The sequence below is a fragment of the Taeniopygia guttata genome, chromosome 8, assembly GCF_048771995.1.
Source record: "Taeniopygia guttata chromosome 8, bTaeGut7.mat, whole genome shotgun sequence".
NCBI lineage: Eukaryota > Metazoa > Chordata > Aves > Passeriformes > Estrildidae > Taeniopygia > Taeniopygia guttata.
This window is the reverse complement of record NC_133033.1, coordinates 8,964,692-8,980,093: the sequence shown is the minus strand read 5'-3', so window position 1 is coordinate 8,980,093 and position 15,402 is coordinate 8,964,692. Positions and strand designations below refer to the sequence as shown.

The 15,402-nt window shown below is 45.3% G+C and overlaps 1 protein-coding gene across 10 annotated transcripts in view; it reads left to right on the top strand.

Annotated features, from left to right (window-relative positions):
* Positions 1-13,943, top strand: part of MAST2 (microtubule associated serine/threonine kinase 2) — a 185,606-nt gene extending 171,663 nt beyond the window's left edge. For 9 of the 10 annotated variants that reach the window (XM_072932623.1, XM_072932624.1, XM_030278846.4 and 6 more), the window contains 6 exons: positions 2,104-2,319; positions 4,074-4,300; positions 5,787-5,909; positions 6,638-6,774; positions 7,011-7,198; positions 7,893-13,943. In XM_072932623.1, the coding sequence (XP_072788724.1) occupies positions 2,104-2,319; positions 4,074-4,300; positions 5,787-5,909; positions 6,638-6,774; positions 7,011-7,198; positions 7,893-9,994 (2,993 nt within the window). In that variant the 3' untranslated portion in view covers positions 9,995-13,943. The remainder of the gene's footprint in view (positions 1-2,103; positions 2,320-4,073; positions 4,301-5,786; positions 5,910-6,637; positions 6,775-7,010; positions 7,199-7,892) is intronic. The other variant, XM_072932625.1, reaches the window with a different exon arrangement.
* The last annotated feature ends 1,459 nt before the right edge of the window (positions 13,944-15,402 follow it).

Here is a 15,402-nt window from a genome sequence, read left to right as displayed (position 1 = left end):
GCCAAATACACTGAAATTCATCCAGTTGTAGCTCAGAAAAGTGCAGCCTAAATTTAGTAGAGTGGCTCTTAGAAGTCAGTGTTTGATTTCTCAGCAACTTTGACTGTCCTGGGGCTGAACCTTCCTATGGGGGTGCCCTGGGCTGCTGCAGTGCAGGACTGAGCTCTGCCCAGCTCCTGCCCCTTTCGGGGCATTGGGAAGACAAGGGGGTGAAGCTGCCTGTTCTGAGAACAGAATTCTGGGAACTACTGTGAAGTAGTAAGGAAGGGGAAAAAAAGGAAGTTTGGAACAATGGAAGAAAGAGAGGAAGTTGAAATGAAGGTTGGCAAAAGAAAATTTGAGAAAGACATCATAATTAGGGGAAGGTCTAGATTGTAGGGTTGAATAACAAGGACTAACTGGGTAAAAAAATAAGGAACAAGTTGCTGGGACAAACTGGGAGCAAGCAGGCAGAGCAATTGTGATGCATTGAGAATGGAGAGGAAAGGGGTACTGAGGAAGTAGTCAGAATGGCAGCAAGAATGGACAAGGTGGAGTGCACTGGGCAGATGGGATGGGGGACTGATAGCAGAAGGTGGAAATGCCCTCCAGAGTAAAGCCAAAGAGTCCCACATATTATTATTCCTCTTCTGCAGTCCAGTCTGTGAAATTCCTTCAAAATTGTCCCATTCCCCTTCATTCCCCACGCTCTCTAAAGAGGCCTGGTGCTGCCATCATGTTAAGAAGGGATGCAAGGGTAAAGGAAGGAAGCTGCCTCATACTTGCTTGGCATAGGTGCCATAAGTGAAACCTTGGGCTCTCAATTTCATGCTGAGCCTAGAAACATGCTATTAAAAATGGCAAGAACAGTTCTATTGCTGATTTGAGTCTCTGCAGTGTGAGATTGGCAAAAATAAAGTTCTCCTGGGCAGCCTGCTCCCCTGAGCTCAATACATTAGAGCAGTCTTTGATCTAGTGCATGGAATCCAGGGATACCAATGCTTCAGTGTCCCCAAGTCAGAGGCTTGAAAGGAGTTTAATTCCTGTCACTGTCTCAGACTGCTCCTCTAATTTATATGGCACCTTTTCCAATGCAGCCTCCAAATCTGGGTTCCTCATTGTCTGGGAACCTGATTTGAAACTCTGTGCCTCTTAAGTGTTGAACAAGCATCTGGTCCTGATGTCTATGGGAATAATGCTTTGAATTTTTATTTTCATGATACTTCCTGCTTCACTTAGTATGCAGAACAGTGCTACCCACTTAAATAACGATGATCAATGTTTTGTTCTGTCCTCATTGTTCAAAATGTGGCCCTTAGGCTTTATTTATTGCATGCTGCTTAAAATTTGCTTTTGAAGACAGAATGATTAATTTCCCTTGTGGAGTTGCTGTGATGCTCACCATTTTCATTTCTAAGCACCTTGTAAATTCTAATTACTGTATTTTCACAGTGCCCCTTTAAGGTATCACATGGGGGACTGAGGCACTGGCCTTGAGTACAGGACCCCCAACCCCCAGCATCTGCTGCTGTTACATACCCAGTCTGATCTCCAAGATTACTTTACATTTTATGTATAATTGTAGCAGGTTTAGTAATTCAAGACTAAATTGCAATGGTGCACAGAAGGGGCCAAATTAAGGTTGTCTTTGCAATCCACATTTTTACTTTCCCTAACTTGAATACCTTCATAGTCTCTTAAATGGATTTTCTATGTGCAACTCCAGTAGAACCTGGCTCTTATATTACAGGCAGTTTTAACTTAAAGATTGACAGTTCTTGCTGGTTGTAAAAATTCAGTACTTTCTATAAACCCGTTTTCATCTGTGAACGATCCCATTGAAATGGTGTGCAGAAGTGCACCACGGCTTTAGGATTCATGGAACTGCCACTGAGCAATGTGATTTCATTAGCGAGCATTTCCACAGAATAGAAGCTGCTAATTTTCTGTGTTCGGAATAACACCATTTCTATAAATAAAAATTCAAGCCCTGGGGTTTCTTCTTAGGAAAATTTACTCTTGGACTTCATGTAAACATGACTTTGATTTAATGTATTTTGCCTGTAGGGGAATAGACTGTTAGGAATTCCCTGTGGTTCTAATCTGTTTTAATTTAAACTGTAGCTGGGAGCACTGCAGATTTCTCTGATCCACGAGCTCGCAGTAATAGCAATGAAGGCCCAGACTTTACCACTCCAAAAGCCATCAGCGATTTGGCAGTGCGGCGGGCACGACACAGGTTGCTCTCTGGGGAATCAGGGGAGAAACGTACCTCGAGACCTGTCAATAAAGTGATTAAATCAGCATCTGCTACTGCCTTGTCTCTCCTGATTCCCTCAGGTAAGAAATGCCTTGAGTGAGGCATTGTCAGAATCTGCAAGCACTAAACAAAAGGTCTGCAGACAGATCCTCCCCCTTCATTCTCCTGGAATAATGCTTTAGCAGGCAGGAGGGGAGAGAGCTAACTTTTACAATCGGATTAATATTTCCTGCTCACAGGTTGATGAGCACTGCTGTGCCACAGACAGCAGCTCTGTGCGTGTGGTCTGACTGCAGCTTCTGCAAATGGCAGCTGGGCCCTGTTCTTTCCCTGGTTTTGTTTCAATTGACTCCTAGCTGGTCTCTAGACAATGGTGCAGCAAGGAGGTATAGAGACAAAAAATGATTTTAACCCTCAAGGTGCTGTTTTTTGGGGTCACATGCTAACTGTAGCGCTATTTGGGAATTAAATGTGTCCGGTGCATTTATGCACCAGGAAGTTTCGGAAACTCCAGATAACTTGGTTGAGAGATTGAGTGCTCAAGAACTGAACAGTGTAAGTAACTCACTTAGTCAATGCTGAACTGCTCACCTTCTTGGCCCAGCTCTGTCTACAAGCAAAACCAGACCTTTACAATTCCCAATGCCAGGTGAGCAGCTCATCCATTCACATGAGCTGTGATAGACTGGTTCAGCAGAAGCAGTTTCTTCCCACAGGGGTTTTTGTCCCTTTCCAGAGGATAAGATCATGCTGTATTTCCAGGGCTGTGCCTGTTCCTGCCTGGATGGGAGCAGGGAATGCAGCTGGGCCATGAGCAATGCTCACCTGTTCCTCCTAGCAGTGAGCTGGAGGCAGGAATGCACCTGCTCCTGGCAGCCTCGTGGTGATGCACATCACATTTCTTGTGCTTTGGGCATCAGTTGCTTTTTGAACTATGAACTCCCTCATGCAAACCTCTAAAATGTGTATTTAATCACCCAACAAAGGTTTCTCCAGAGCTGCTCTCATCTGCCAGGTAAATATGTGCTGGGCGATTCAGCAGGTGTTTCTTAATGGATTAGAGATTACCTTCTACAGCTGCATTTAGTATTCCTGCTCTTTGGGTTTATTTTACTGATGTTGACCAGCTTCACTTTGAAATGAGAGTTCTGTATTTGCTTTGTACTTTAAAAAGTGGATGTTGTGGCACAAGCAAGCAGAGTCAGGTAGTTTATCTGGCAGCCCAGCCCATGGCTTTTCATTTGGGAAACTCACTCGAAAGTAACTTGTGATGTTGCTTTTCAGTAGCAAAGTCCCTGCAGTAGCTAATATTTTAGATATTTTTGCTCTTGTGAATTTAAAACACTATCAAAACTGCCTAGACATAGTTGTTATGATCACCTACTCATTCCTTTTGTGTTAATGCTAACTGATATGGATTTATCTCAGCACCAAGGTGTAACTTGCACCAAGAGCTAGAGACATCTGATCTTCTGGAGGAGGATAATACATGATAACCTGGAAATGGGCTGTTGCAGGACTGTGCTTAGAGCGAATGCTCATGATGGGTTGTAAATCCTGGAAAGAGAAGTACAGAACACTGTGACCCAACCATAATTCTGTATGAGTAGTGCACTAAATGTGCACCTCCAAATGTGCCTTTTTGGAAACTCTGCTGTTTGTATTACAAAACATGAATTAGTTGAAGCTGCAGACAGACTCAGCTCTGGTGAAGGCCACCAGCTTTAAGACCTTATTAGAAGATACAGTTTCGTGGCTGTTGTCTAACAAGAATTTTCTCTCTTTCGGAGGCCTGTTTTCCTAATTTTTGCCCACCTTTATGTCATCACTGTAGATCACCACACGTGTTCTCCATTGGCCAGTCCAATGTCACCTCATTCTCTCTCCTCCAACCCATCTTCGAGGGACTCCTCACCCAGCCGCGACTTTTCTCCTGCTATCGCAAACCTGAAACCACCAATCATCATCCATCGGGCTGGAAAGAAATACGGTTTCACTCTGCGCGCCATTCGCGTCTATATGGGTGACAGTGATATCTACACTGTGCATCACATGGTCTGGGTAGGTCTCTGCTTTTCTGGAAACAGGACCCTCGGGGCCACAAATCTAGCCAGGGGTGTGGGGTTTATCTTTAGAGATTGTGTTTTGCCACCTTGTTTTCTCTCTCCTTAATCACACCCAAAGTTATCTTTTTGATGGGGGGAACCCTAGATAAATAAATAACAGCATTTTGGGTTTTCCAATAGTTTTCAAGCCCATCACAGAACCACAGCAACCTTTCTTTCCTTCTTTTTTCCCTGGTTACATGAATCCACCTTTCACCTGCAGCACATCCTTTAAAGCATGTTTCTGTGTACATACCCTCTTTCTCTTTATTGGGGTTGTTGCATGAGGGCCCATTAGAGTTAATTTATTCAGGCTTGTGTTAGTGATTATAACCTGCTTCTGATCAGTTCAGTCTGCTGGGGTTTTCCAAGCAGTCGCTTGGAATTGATTACAAGCCTTAAAGCATAGCTGCTGCTATGCTGATTGCCATGGGATTTAGCTCTTGGCTTAGTTGTGAGCCGTGCTAAAAGGTCTGGTTTCCATGTCTGTATCGCTTCCTTCCCACTGCTGCTGGTACTTGATCTCTGTGTTCCTTTGGTGTTAGTGTAGATGACTTCTGTGAGTGATCCGTTCCCTGAGGCAGTGTTGTTAGGATTGTGTAGGTAGGGAGAATGCAGTCAGGGTAAAGGTGATTCGTTCTTTTCCTTGCACTTCTGTGTCCATTAGACAATACAGACTTCACACCCTTTAGTCCTTATTTAACACTCATTCTGAGAGAAATAACCTGAAACTGGCTTTTTGCCTTGCCCCTCCCTTGCTCTTCTTGAACAATGCTGAGTTTATTAAGGTACTCATTTGGAATCTTTCCTGGCTAGAGGGAGAGATGTGCATTCCCCTGCACATCTGTCTCCTCATGGTGAAGGAGGCTTAAATTCCTGACGAGGGACAGGGGAAAGGCAGTGTGTTCACAGGGGGAAAGTCTGATCTTGGACAGGTTAATAAAGGATGGAAAGTAGAAAAAGAAACTCTGGGACGAAATGCAATATAGGCACCTTAAACACATGGCAGAGTCTTCCTTAGAAGTCTATTGGCCACCTTGGGCTCCAGCATGTGCAAGGAAGGATGCTGGATTTGGGATGGCAAAGAAATTGAAAGAGACTGAATGTTTATCTGGAAATCAGGAGCATCTGGGTAACATTCCTAAGTGCTGTAAAATTTTTGGAAGTGTGTTAAGCTTTTTGCTTTGGGAAGAGCTAGCCTCTCAATCAGCTTAACCATCCTGGCTGCCTTGGATCAGGATAAGACTGGAGGGATGCTGGGGAGGAGTGGAAGAGCGCAGGGTTTTGTGCTTGGCCGTGCCAGGGGTGATTTCTTTCCACCTTCTTAGAAGCAGCTGGCACTGGCTGTGGTAGGAAGTGACACGGATGGGCTTTGAGTCCCATCTGGACCAGTGGCCTTGCACATTCCCCTTCTCAAACCAGTCACCCCTTGTTGTTGGCAGCACGTGGAGGAAGGGGGTCCGGCAAACGAAGCCGGTCTGCGGGAAGGAGATCTGATCACCCACGTCAACGGGGAGCCGGTGCACGGGCTGGTGCACACCGAAGTGGTGGAGCTGATTCTGAAGGTAGGGGCTCAGCGCTGTGACATTTTGGAAAACACGAGCAGCTTGCTTAAATTGTATGTAATTGGCAATGTCTGAAATACAAGTGTGCACACAGCACCTGGTGGTGTTTAAGAGCAGCTTTGTACTGGTTGGTGTTGAAATTAGCCAGTTAAATGGCTTGTGTTTGATACCTCTCTGAGCAGAATCAGTTTACAGAAAAAAAACCCCGAAGTTCTGGACTGTTCCGAGAGACAGACGTCTTTGGGATTGCAAATAGAGAAGCAGTCAGGATTATTATTTTTTTAACATGAGTGAGACAAGCCATGCTCTGTGTTGCAGATTCATCATGATAGATGCCTGATATGCTCACATCTGCCATCAGTCAGAGCACTGGGAATAGGATTGGTGACAGAATATCACTTTGTTCAAGTTTCCAAGTATTACAAGTATTAAATTGAGTCATTTGGGATCTCAATGGGAGAGGTCAGATGCTGTGTTCTGCCTGCTCTGGGAAGCTTTACCTACCAGCTGGGGTCTGAGCTAATCATTTGTGAAAGCCTGACTAACGAGGGCTCTCTCTCGGCAATTCCTTAATAAATGATAGGTGGAAATGCTGAGGGGAAAAATGGAGTTTGACAAAGGATTGCAAAATGGCAGACAGCAATAAACTAGCAGCCTACCTGCTTTGCCTGCAGATCTGCTTCAAATAACATGTTTTAAGCAATGTCTCTTTGTCTTGTGTCTGACAGAGTGGAAATAAAGTGTCCATCTCCACCACACCATTTGAGAACACATCCATCAAAGTTGGTCCAGCTCGAAAAGCCAGCTACAAATCCAAGATGGCTCGTAGGAACAAGAAGAGCAAAACAAAGGATGGCCAGGAAAGGTTTGTTTTGATGTTTCTCTGTTAAAATTAAAGAGTTACCAAGATAATGTACGAGATCCTTAGAGAGATCTTGTCAAATCCATTTGCAGATAACATATATCAGCAGGTATGTCCTTCAGTTCTTCCTTTCTTCCTTTTTTTTCTCTTTTACTGTGACAAAAAATTGACTGAAATATGCTAGTAAAGCTAAATAAATCATTTGGGCTTGTAAACACCTTTTGAATGCTCTTCCCCAGTAAGAAGAAGAGTTCTCTGTTGAGGAAGATCACTAAACAAGCATCGCTGCTTCACACCAGCCGGAGTTTATCGTCCCTGAACCGGTCTCTGTCATCTGGAGAAAGTGTGCCTGGCTCTCCAACTCACAACCTGTCTCCTCGGTCACCAACCCAGAGCTACAGATCCACTCCAGAGTCTGTACACTCAGGTAAAAAAAAGAGATGTGAAACAAAACAAAACTAAGCCAAAAAATCCAGTCAAACAAGAAAGGAAAATATTGGAGGAGACTTTTGCTGATTGATTAATTTTGGAAATAAAATACACAGCAGCAGCAGGTAGTAGGTCTCTTTGAGAAGCAAATGACAGTGGTGATGTGGATTAACTTAAGGAAGGATGTGTTCTTGTTCATTGGTTCATTTAAAAAATGAAAATCCATACATCCTTCTAAGAATGCACCTGCTGTACTACAGCATCCTTCCACTTTGATGAAATTGTGTGTTGTAAGTCGCAATCTTTTCGTAGTAGTTTGACACATTTTCTGTGTTCAGAGAAAAGAAATCAAAAGAGTGTGGCAAAGTCATATTTGAAAATTGAATCAGCTGCTGGAATAAAGAGATTTGCATCCAGAGAATAGCAATGAAACACGTGGTTTGTCTGATCAAAGGGGTTTTTTCCCAGAAAAGTGTTCTCATAGCTGAGTTTTTCTTACTGTGCTCTGGTGTTGGGTGCTAATGATGTGAATTTCCATTAGAAGCCTGGCAATGTTGTCTTCAATATCACTGATGTGTTTTGGAGTAACATGGCATTGTGACTTGACTTATTTTCAGTAACTTGTTTTAATGGCCAAATATGTATTAATCTTCTTGGTATTTTTTCTTTGTTCTTTTTTTTTTTCTTTTAAGTTGGTGGCAATTCTTCTCAGAGCAGCTCTCCCAGTTCCAGTGTTCCCAATTCTCCAGCCAGCTCTGGACACATCCGACCCAGCTCTCTGCATGGCCTAGCACCAAAGCTGCAGAGGCAGTACAGATCTCCAAGGCGTAAATCTGCAGGAAACATCCCTCTGTCCCCCCTGGCTCACACTCCATCACCAACCCCACAGTCCACGTCACCACAGCGCTCCCCATCTCCTTTGCCAGGACACTCAATTGGCAGCTCCAGTATTATCCAGTCTTTCCCAGTAAAACTACACTCCTCTCCACCACTGGTGAGACAAATTTCTCGCCCCAAAAGTGCCGAGCCCCCTCGGTCCCCTTTGCTGAAGAGAGTGCAGTCGGCCGAGAAGCTGGCTGCCTCTCTGTCCTCCTCTGAGAAGAAGCTGGGCTCCTCACGGAAGCATAGCTTGGATATCTCCCACTCTGAGTTCAAGAAGGAGATGTTACAGCGGGATCCCAGCCTCCAGAGCCTGCAGGAATCTGCCAACGAAACGACAGGCGGCAAACTGGGGCTGGCAGAGAAGGGGATGCTGCAGAAGCCGGGCTCACGGAAGCTGGGTGCCATTCGGCAGGACAGGGTGGAGAGGAGGGAGTCTCTGCAAAAGCAGGAGGCCATCAGGGAAGTAGATTCTTCTGAAGATGAAACAGATGATGGTTCGGAAGATAGTCAGGATGGGAGAAGGCTGGACAAGCCCTGTGGCAGTGGAGACCAAGGCTCAGATTCTTTTAATGAGGATAATAAGTTTTCATCTAAATTGGAGAGCAAGGATAGTATTGAAGATGATGCCTTTCTACCTGAAGAGCCAAAAGGTACAGAAGATTTGCAGAAAGGAAATACTCAACAAGCAAAGCCTGTTTCAGAGCCACTGCAAATCAGTGTGCACCCCTCCCCACCAGAGCTCCCCTCAAGAACTTCTCCAGAAAAACTAGCCAATTCAGAAAAGCCATTCCTAAAATCAGAAACAACTGCAAAGGATCATAAATTGCCAGAAAACAAAACTTTGGAGTGTTTTGGTCCAAAAGACAGGTCTTCTGAAGCAATCAAAGATCTTGGGAGAACTCCAGGTACTCAAAAACCAGTAGATCTCACCGAACATATGCAGTGCCCATCTATCAAACTCCTGGAACTTGAAGAAGGTGATTCTTCTGGGGCCTCCTGTGGTAAACTTGACTTGAAAGAGCCTGTGCTAACAGAAAGCAGTCAGAAAAAACAGGATTCCAAACCTCTGCTGGCACTTTCCTCATGGTGCACAGCAAACACGAGCACTCCTGTCACGGTGAGCCCCCCAGACCGCAGTGAGAAGGGTCTCAAGGAGATACCTCAGCCTGTGGAACAGCGCAGCCCCTCATTTCTGTCTCCTGGGAACACCAGTGAAACATCCCAAAGAAGTCCTAGCCCTGACAAGCAGCAGCCCAGCTCATCCCAGGCAGAGGGTGCTTTAACCTCCAGCAAAACCAGCCCAGCAGGAGCCGTGTCCTCCCCTCTCCTCATCCCCGGTGCCATCGAGCGCGCGCTCTCCGCGTCCCAGTTAGTGCCCCTGGCCCAGAGCGTCTTGGGCCCTTTGAAGCTCAGTATGTCTGGCTCTGGAGAGGTGGAGACGAGAAAGGATTTGGGTGCCTCCTCTAAAGAGGAGAGAGATTTGAAACAGAAAAGGCAGGAAATTTCAGAAGTAGGAGAATGTCAAGAGAAAGCCAAACCCTCTAGCACAGATGGTCTGACCATGAGGAGCGGGTCCTGCGCAGAGTCCTCACACCCAGCAAAGCCCTGGGAGACAGTGTGTCCCGTGGGGGCCAACAAGGAGGCAACATGTCCTGTGGTGGTCAAAAAGGAGGCACTTTTTTGCAGTGCTAAAGCATCTGAGGCATTGGCAGGGAGCTGCAAAATCACTCCATCAAAAGAGCTGTCTCATGCTCTTGGACAAGCAGCTCTGAGAGCATCTCCTCTGCCAGATGGCAGCACGAGGCCCTGTAAAGAAGGGACTCTGGCACAAGCAAAAAGCAAAGAGGTTGGAAATCAGTTAAAAATACAAGACTTTCCCCCGTCACATGATGATGCTGTAAAGAAAACATAGCAGCATTGCTGGTACTCATGGACTGGAGTGTTCTACATTCAAAATAGAGACTGCATGTTTGAATTTTGTAATATACACTAATATAAAATAGAACTTGTGTACATCTATTTTTGGGAGGGTTTTTTTCATACTGTTTTTTGTGTTTTTTCATCCTTGCTATTCTATTTTTGTACACAGTAGTGCTTGCTGTTTGAGGTCTCTTTAGAACAGGGTATCTTTTAAGCAGGGCTTAAGAAACACTTTAGTTTCTTTTTTGTTTTCCTTACACGCCTTTTATTTTACCTGAGTTGAGGGCCTGATGTGCTTTTCCCTCTAATTCTGCATTCATTTGACATCCCAAAAATTCTGTGTGCAAAAAAAGCAGCTTATTTTTAAATTTCTGCTTTTCAACATTCTCTTTGAAATTCCATTGAAATTCACAAATGTCAAGTTTTTGCTCCAGTTTTACAATCTGATGTCCCTTGACAAGAATAAGAACTCTTGTCTGCAAGTTATTCTGAAACTACAGACCTTCTTTGGTGCAAGTAAAACCTCTTTGTCACCATGTGTCTTCACAGTCCTGTGTCCTTAGAAGATGTGGAGACAAAGGACTTGGCTGGAGAGACTGGACAGAGAGAGAGCCCTGTCTTCTCTTTAAAACAAGAAAATAATAATTCCTCTCTTTCAATGGAATTATCAGAAAGAGAAATCTCCAATCCATAAGCTGGCTTTTTTGGGGGATTGTTTTTACTTATCTGTGTGGGACACATGGCAACTTTTCCCTCTGGTTTTAAAATTTTAGTGATGTTTTATCTTTCTTTCTCTGACTTCAATTCATACCCTGCCTCAGAGTAAGTGACCCCAGGAAGGGGTGCCTGTAGGTTGGTTTTAAAGTAGAAAATTTGTAGTTGCGTATTCTCCAGTGTGTCTGGCAAAGTTATCTCAATGAAAAACGACCTTTGGAGACTTTTCCTTCTCTTGGTGAGTCTAAATAGGTAGGGATTTTAAGGTGTCCCTTAACATTTCTGAACTGGGGCTTAGGAAACTTGCTGAGTTTTCTGAATCTGCCCATTTTAAAAACAAACCTATGAAGAATTCAGACTCCTCGAGTTCTGTGGTCAAGCTGCAAGCAGACTTCAAAACACATGTGATATTTACAGATTTCAGCTTTAATAGCTAGATCATTTCCACTGCTGAGGTCACTTTGCATTAAAAGCTTACTCTTTGCTCCTAGGTTTAGACATCGCTTTGCCCTAAGTGTGACCGACTCTGGGTGACAGTGCTCCTTGCTGAGGACTAGACCAATAATAATGCACCAATAAATGTGTCGAGTGGTGGTACCTGTAGCACTGTAAGCCATTTCTTCATCCAGTTCAAGGTTCCTCTCAATGAACACTCCCATCATTTGTCCCAGATTGTGCTCAGCTTGTATCCTAGTCTTGTCTGAGTGGATCTCCCTGTGGATCACCCGCAAGGAATAGTTCCCTGCTCACTGGCTTACTCTGTTAGAAGCAGAATGACTGTGCAACAGTATTCCAGGCTAAAACCCATCTCTGATGGTCTGATTTCCTTACACTGCTGCTTCCTTCACTGTCTTGGATTTCTCTGAACTTGAAGTTTTGATTAGCTTCCCCTAAATGCAGGTATGTTTATTATATAGGAATATATTGTCTCCTTCTCTTTCAATCTGATTTCAGTACAACCCACAACTCAAAAAAATCTCTGGAATCTCACCCTGTTTCTTTCTGTGTAGCAGTTGATTCTCCCCATTATATACTTGATTTTGGCTGCTTGGATTTAATTTCTGGACCAAGTTTTGGTTTGGTTTGAGCTTTTTTTTTTTAACATGTTTAAATGAGTGTTTACTCTGTGTGTCAGTGTGAACATGTATGGTGTTGCTACTACACTAACCAAAGCCTCAATGCTCCCAGGTAACACCTTAATAAACCTAGCTGTGGTGGTATTGAGAGCAGAGCCTGCTGTGCTGTCTCTCTGCTCTTTTCCCTGGAATTCATAGGCTGCTCGTATACACTTGGTTTGCAATTACAAACCACAGTATTTCCACTGCCTTGTCAGGGTCCTGGGTGTCTCCAGCCTCTCCAAGTGCTCTTGCTGGTGAGCGTCATTCAGGGCTGATTTAGAGCAATAGCAAGTAAGGAACAGACTTGGCAGGATCTGGTACTTGCCTGGCTGGTTTTCTCCCTGATGGGTTGATCTACTAAAAAACTGTTGAGAAACAGCGCAGGATATTATGGCATGGACAGGAATAGTGAAAAGTGGATTTGGCATCCTGAGTCTGTGGTAATTACAAAGACAAGCCTCCTTGACAAGCTGATCTCCTGAGAGCACCTGACCTTGGCGAGATGGAAGTGTCTGTGTAAATTAAGGAGTTGTGTGACAATGTGGTCTGACCTGGCTGTTCCCTGGGTGGCAGGTCCCCCTTTTCCTTCTGTGTTTAAAAAACCTGAGGAGGAGACCGACCACTGCTCGTAGGAGGTGAGGACATGGTGTGACCAGGCTGGGTAACCTGGTTCGTCCCCCACGGGCAGGGGTGGCACCCTCGGACGGTACCAGCTGTAAGCTGCTGACTCCCTGCCTTTGCAGCCTCTGCTTCCTATACTGAATTGCAGAATTAGCCTTTCCTAGGCATAAAGGAGGAGTGAAAACCCTTGCTATGTCACAGCTTTAGCTGCTTTTGCCTGTGTTGGCCAAAGAAAAGGTGAGGTATGTTTCGTTGCCTCTTTTGTAGCTACGGTACAGAGAGTGGTCAGTGCAATTAAAAATCCCTGGTTTTTTGGAAGCCAAAGCCAAACAGCATTGCCAGGAAAGCACTCTAGTAAAGCCCTGTGTCCCCTGCTCTTGGTCAGTCCTGCAGTTTCCCTCAGTGTGCCAGGTGCCCCATCATCCCTGTTCTACCTGCTGTCAAATTTACACGGCGCACTTTAGCAAAAAGTTTGGGCAACAAGACTTTTTCTCTTAAATTTTGATAAATAAGCCAGGTAGATACACCAAGACTTATTCCTTGCTCTGCTATAAACTCCTTAAATACCTTCTCAAAGAAAAGCTTGCAAAGTGTGTTGGGAAGGAACAGGAAGCTGGAAAAGCTGTGTCTGAGGGGCACGAGCGCGTTCCCAGTGCCGACTCTGCCCCGCGGTGGGTGATCCCGAGTCAGGCAGGCCCAAGGTGGAAGTCACGAGCGTGAGGTGTGTGTTTGGTGAATGAGCCGTGCATGTCACCATCCAAATCTGCTGCTTTCCTGCTTTGTTTCCCTCTTCCCTTCTGTCAGCTTGGATGTGCCTCCTGCTCCTCGCCCGTGTTGGGATGGCAGCGCCTCAGCTGCTTCGGCCTCCGCAGCTCCTCTCTGCTCCTGCATCCCTGCCCCGTGCCTCAGTGTTATTTTTCCCTTTGTCTCTTACTGTTGCAAACTAAGAGAAATGGATGATATTTATTGTAAATATTAGACTTTAGCGTTGTACTGGCCACTCCCGGGTCTGAATGTTGGAGGCCTTTGGCTGCTGCTGTACTAAAGAGCGCTTGTGGGGGAAGGGGTAGGAGTGACCTGTGGGTTTGTTTGCCACACTTGCATTAAGGTGTGATTTGGAGTATTTTTGTTTTGTTTTGTTTTTCTTTCGAAGAGGGGAGGATAAAGTCTTTCTCTGGTTTTCTCTTACTGGATGTGAAGGATAATTCTGTACTTCTAGTAGAAGATTTGACAGAAGTGTGTGTTTACGTTGTGTTCGATTACCATATCCAGGTGGCTGTGAGAGCACCTCCTGCGCTGGGCTCTGCCAAGCCGTGTCACTCAGCACTTAGCTAGATAAGAGAAAGTGTGGAATTTCTGTGTTTTTAGAAACTTGAACAATTGCCACATAATAGCGGTGCAATAATTTTTATTCATGTTGTACCTGCATGTCGATGTTCAAATCCTCCTCCAAAATAAATAATTTTTTTTTTTTTACATAAATCCAAACTCGTGTTTGTCTCTTGGTTGGTCTCCCCTCAGTTTCCCATAGTGCTGGAGGTGGCTGTGCTCCCAACCAGCTGCTTGATGGGGCAGAAAATGGCCTGTGGAGTGTCTGGGAACAGGAGTAACTCTGCCAGGCTGTTTGGGATTTTCTGCTCCACAGGACAGGTGTGTGGCTAAGCCAAAGCTTTTCACTCTAAAACGTCCTCCACTGAGTCTGTAAGTTTATAGTGTCTTGTGTCCCTCTAATGCAGGGTCCTGATGGTAAAAACATGTAAGGGGTAAAAGGAGTAAAAACCTGTCAGATGTGAAACTTGGCTGAGCAAGAGGAGGATGTGATCAGCCACAACTGCACACTGTGGGTTCAGGAATTAGATGCACAATAAAATCTGAAGGGCAGGGGTTTGGCAAGGGTTTGGATTAGGCATGGGGCAAGAGCCAGCAGGTGCTACACGGCCCCTTTTTCACCCACTTATTTAGGCAGCCTTGATGCCACACCACCCAAAACCTTTCCAGAAACAGATCTTTGCTTTTACCATTTGCAGGTGTGTGCCCTCCACGCTGAAAAGCCTTCAAAGGCTATTCCTGTCCTTGGAAATAGAGCTGGGGAGACATTCATATCTGGGGGGATTGGACTAATCCTCATTCGCTGCTGCCAAGGATGCTCAAAATATCCCGTGTCTCCCTGCGGGCACCGGGTGTGGAGCAAGGACTGGCCCTGCCCCACTGCCCAAATCCTGAGCATCACCTCCAGCAGTGCTGCTGGAGGTGGGAGCATCGCTCTGGATGAGCAGAGTTCAGTGCAAGGGCTTTTCAAATTACATTTTCATGGAATCAGAGATATTTTTCTCCTTTTTTAAGGCTCATAGCTTAGCTGGAGTTTAATTAGGGTTATTTTAATGGCCGCAGCCCTCCTGTAGAGGTTTCCCCAGCCATGAATAAGTAATTCTCAGTCCACAACAGTTTATTCTTCCAGAGGATTAAGCCACAACAACTAAGGGCCATTTTTTCCTCCCCAATGATGGAAGTGGCAGCGCAGTGCACTTTGGTGCCCACTTGCCAATGCCAAGATTTGGCTCCTTCCCACAGGATCAGAGGGTGGGGGTGAATCTCTGGGGAAAGTCCCACTGCCAGCAGCCTGTCCCATTGCCTGCAGTTAACCTGGAATCTTGAAGATGGGAACTGGGGGAAAGCCAGAGCATCCTGCACAGGTGCACTGTTGGTCAGGCACGGTGCTGATGGGTTTGATCCCTGTATGGGCCATTCACTTAACAACGGGACTCATGGTCCTTGTGGATCCTTTCCAACTCGGAATATTCTGTGATTCTGTAGACAACCTGCCCTGAATGGAAGCCACAGCTGGAATTGCACTGGGGACTTGAGAAGAACCTGGGGCCCCTCAAATGTTGCACCCCACATTGCTGCCTGTTCCCATGTGGATCCAGGGCAGTGAGTGCAGGGGCTG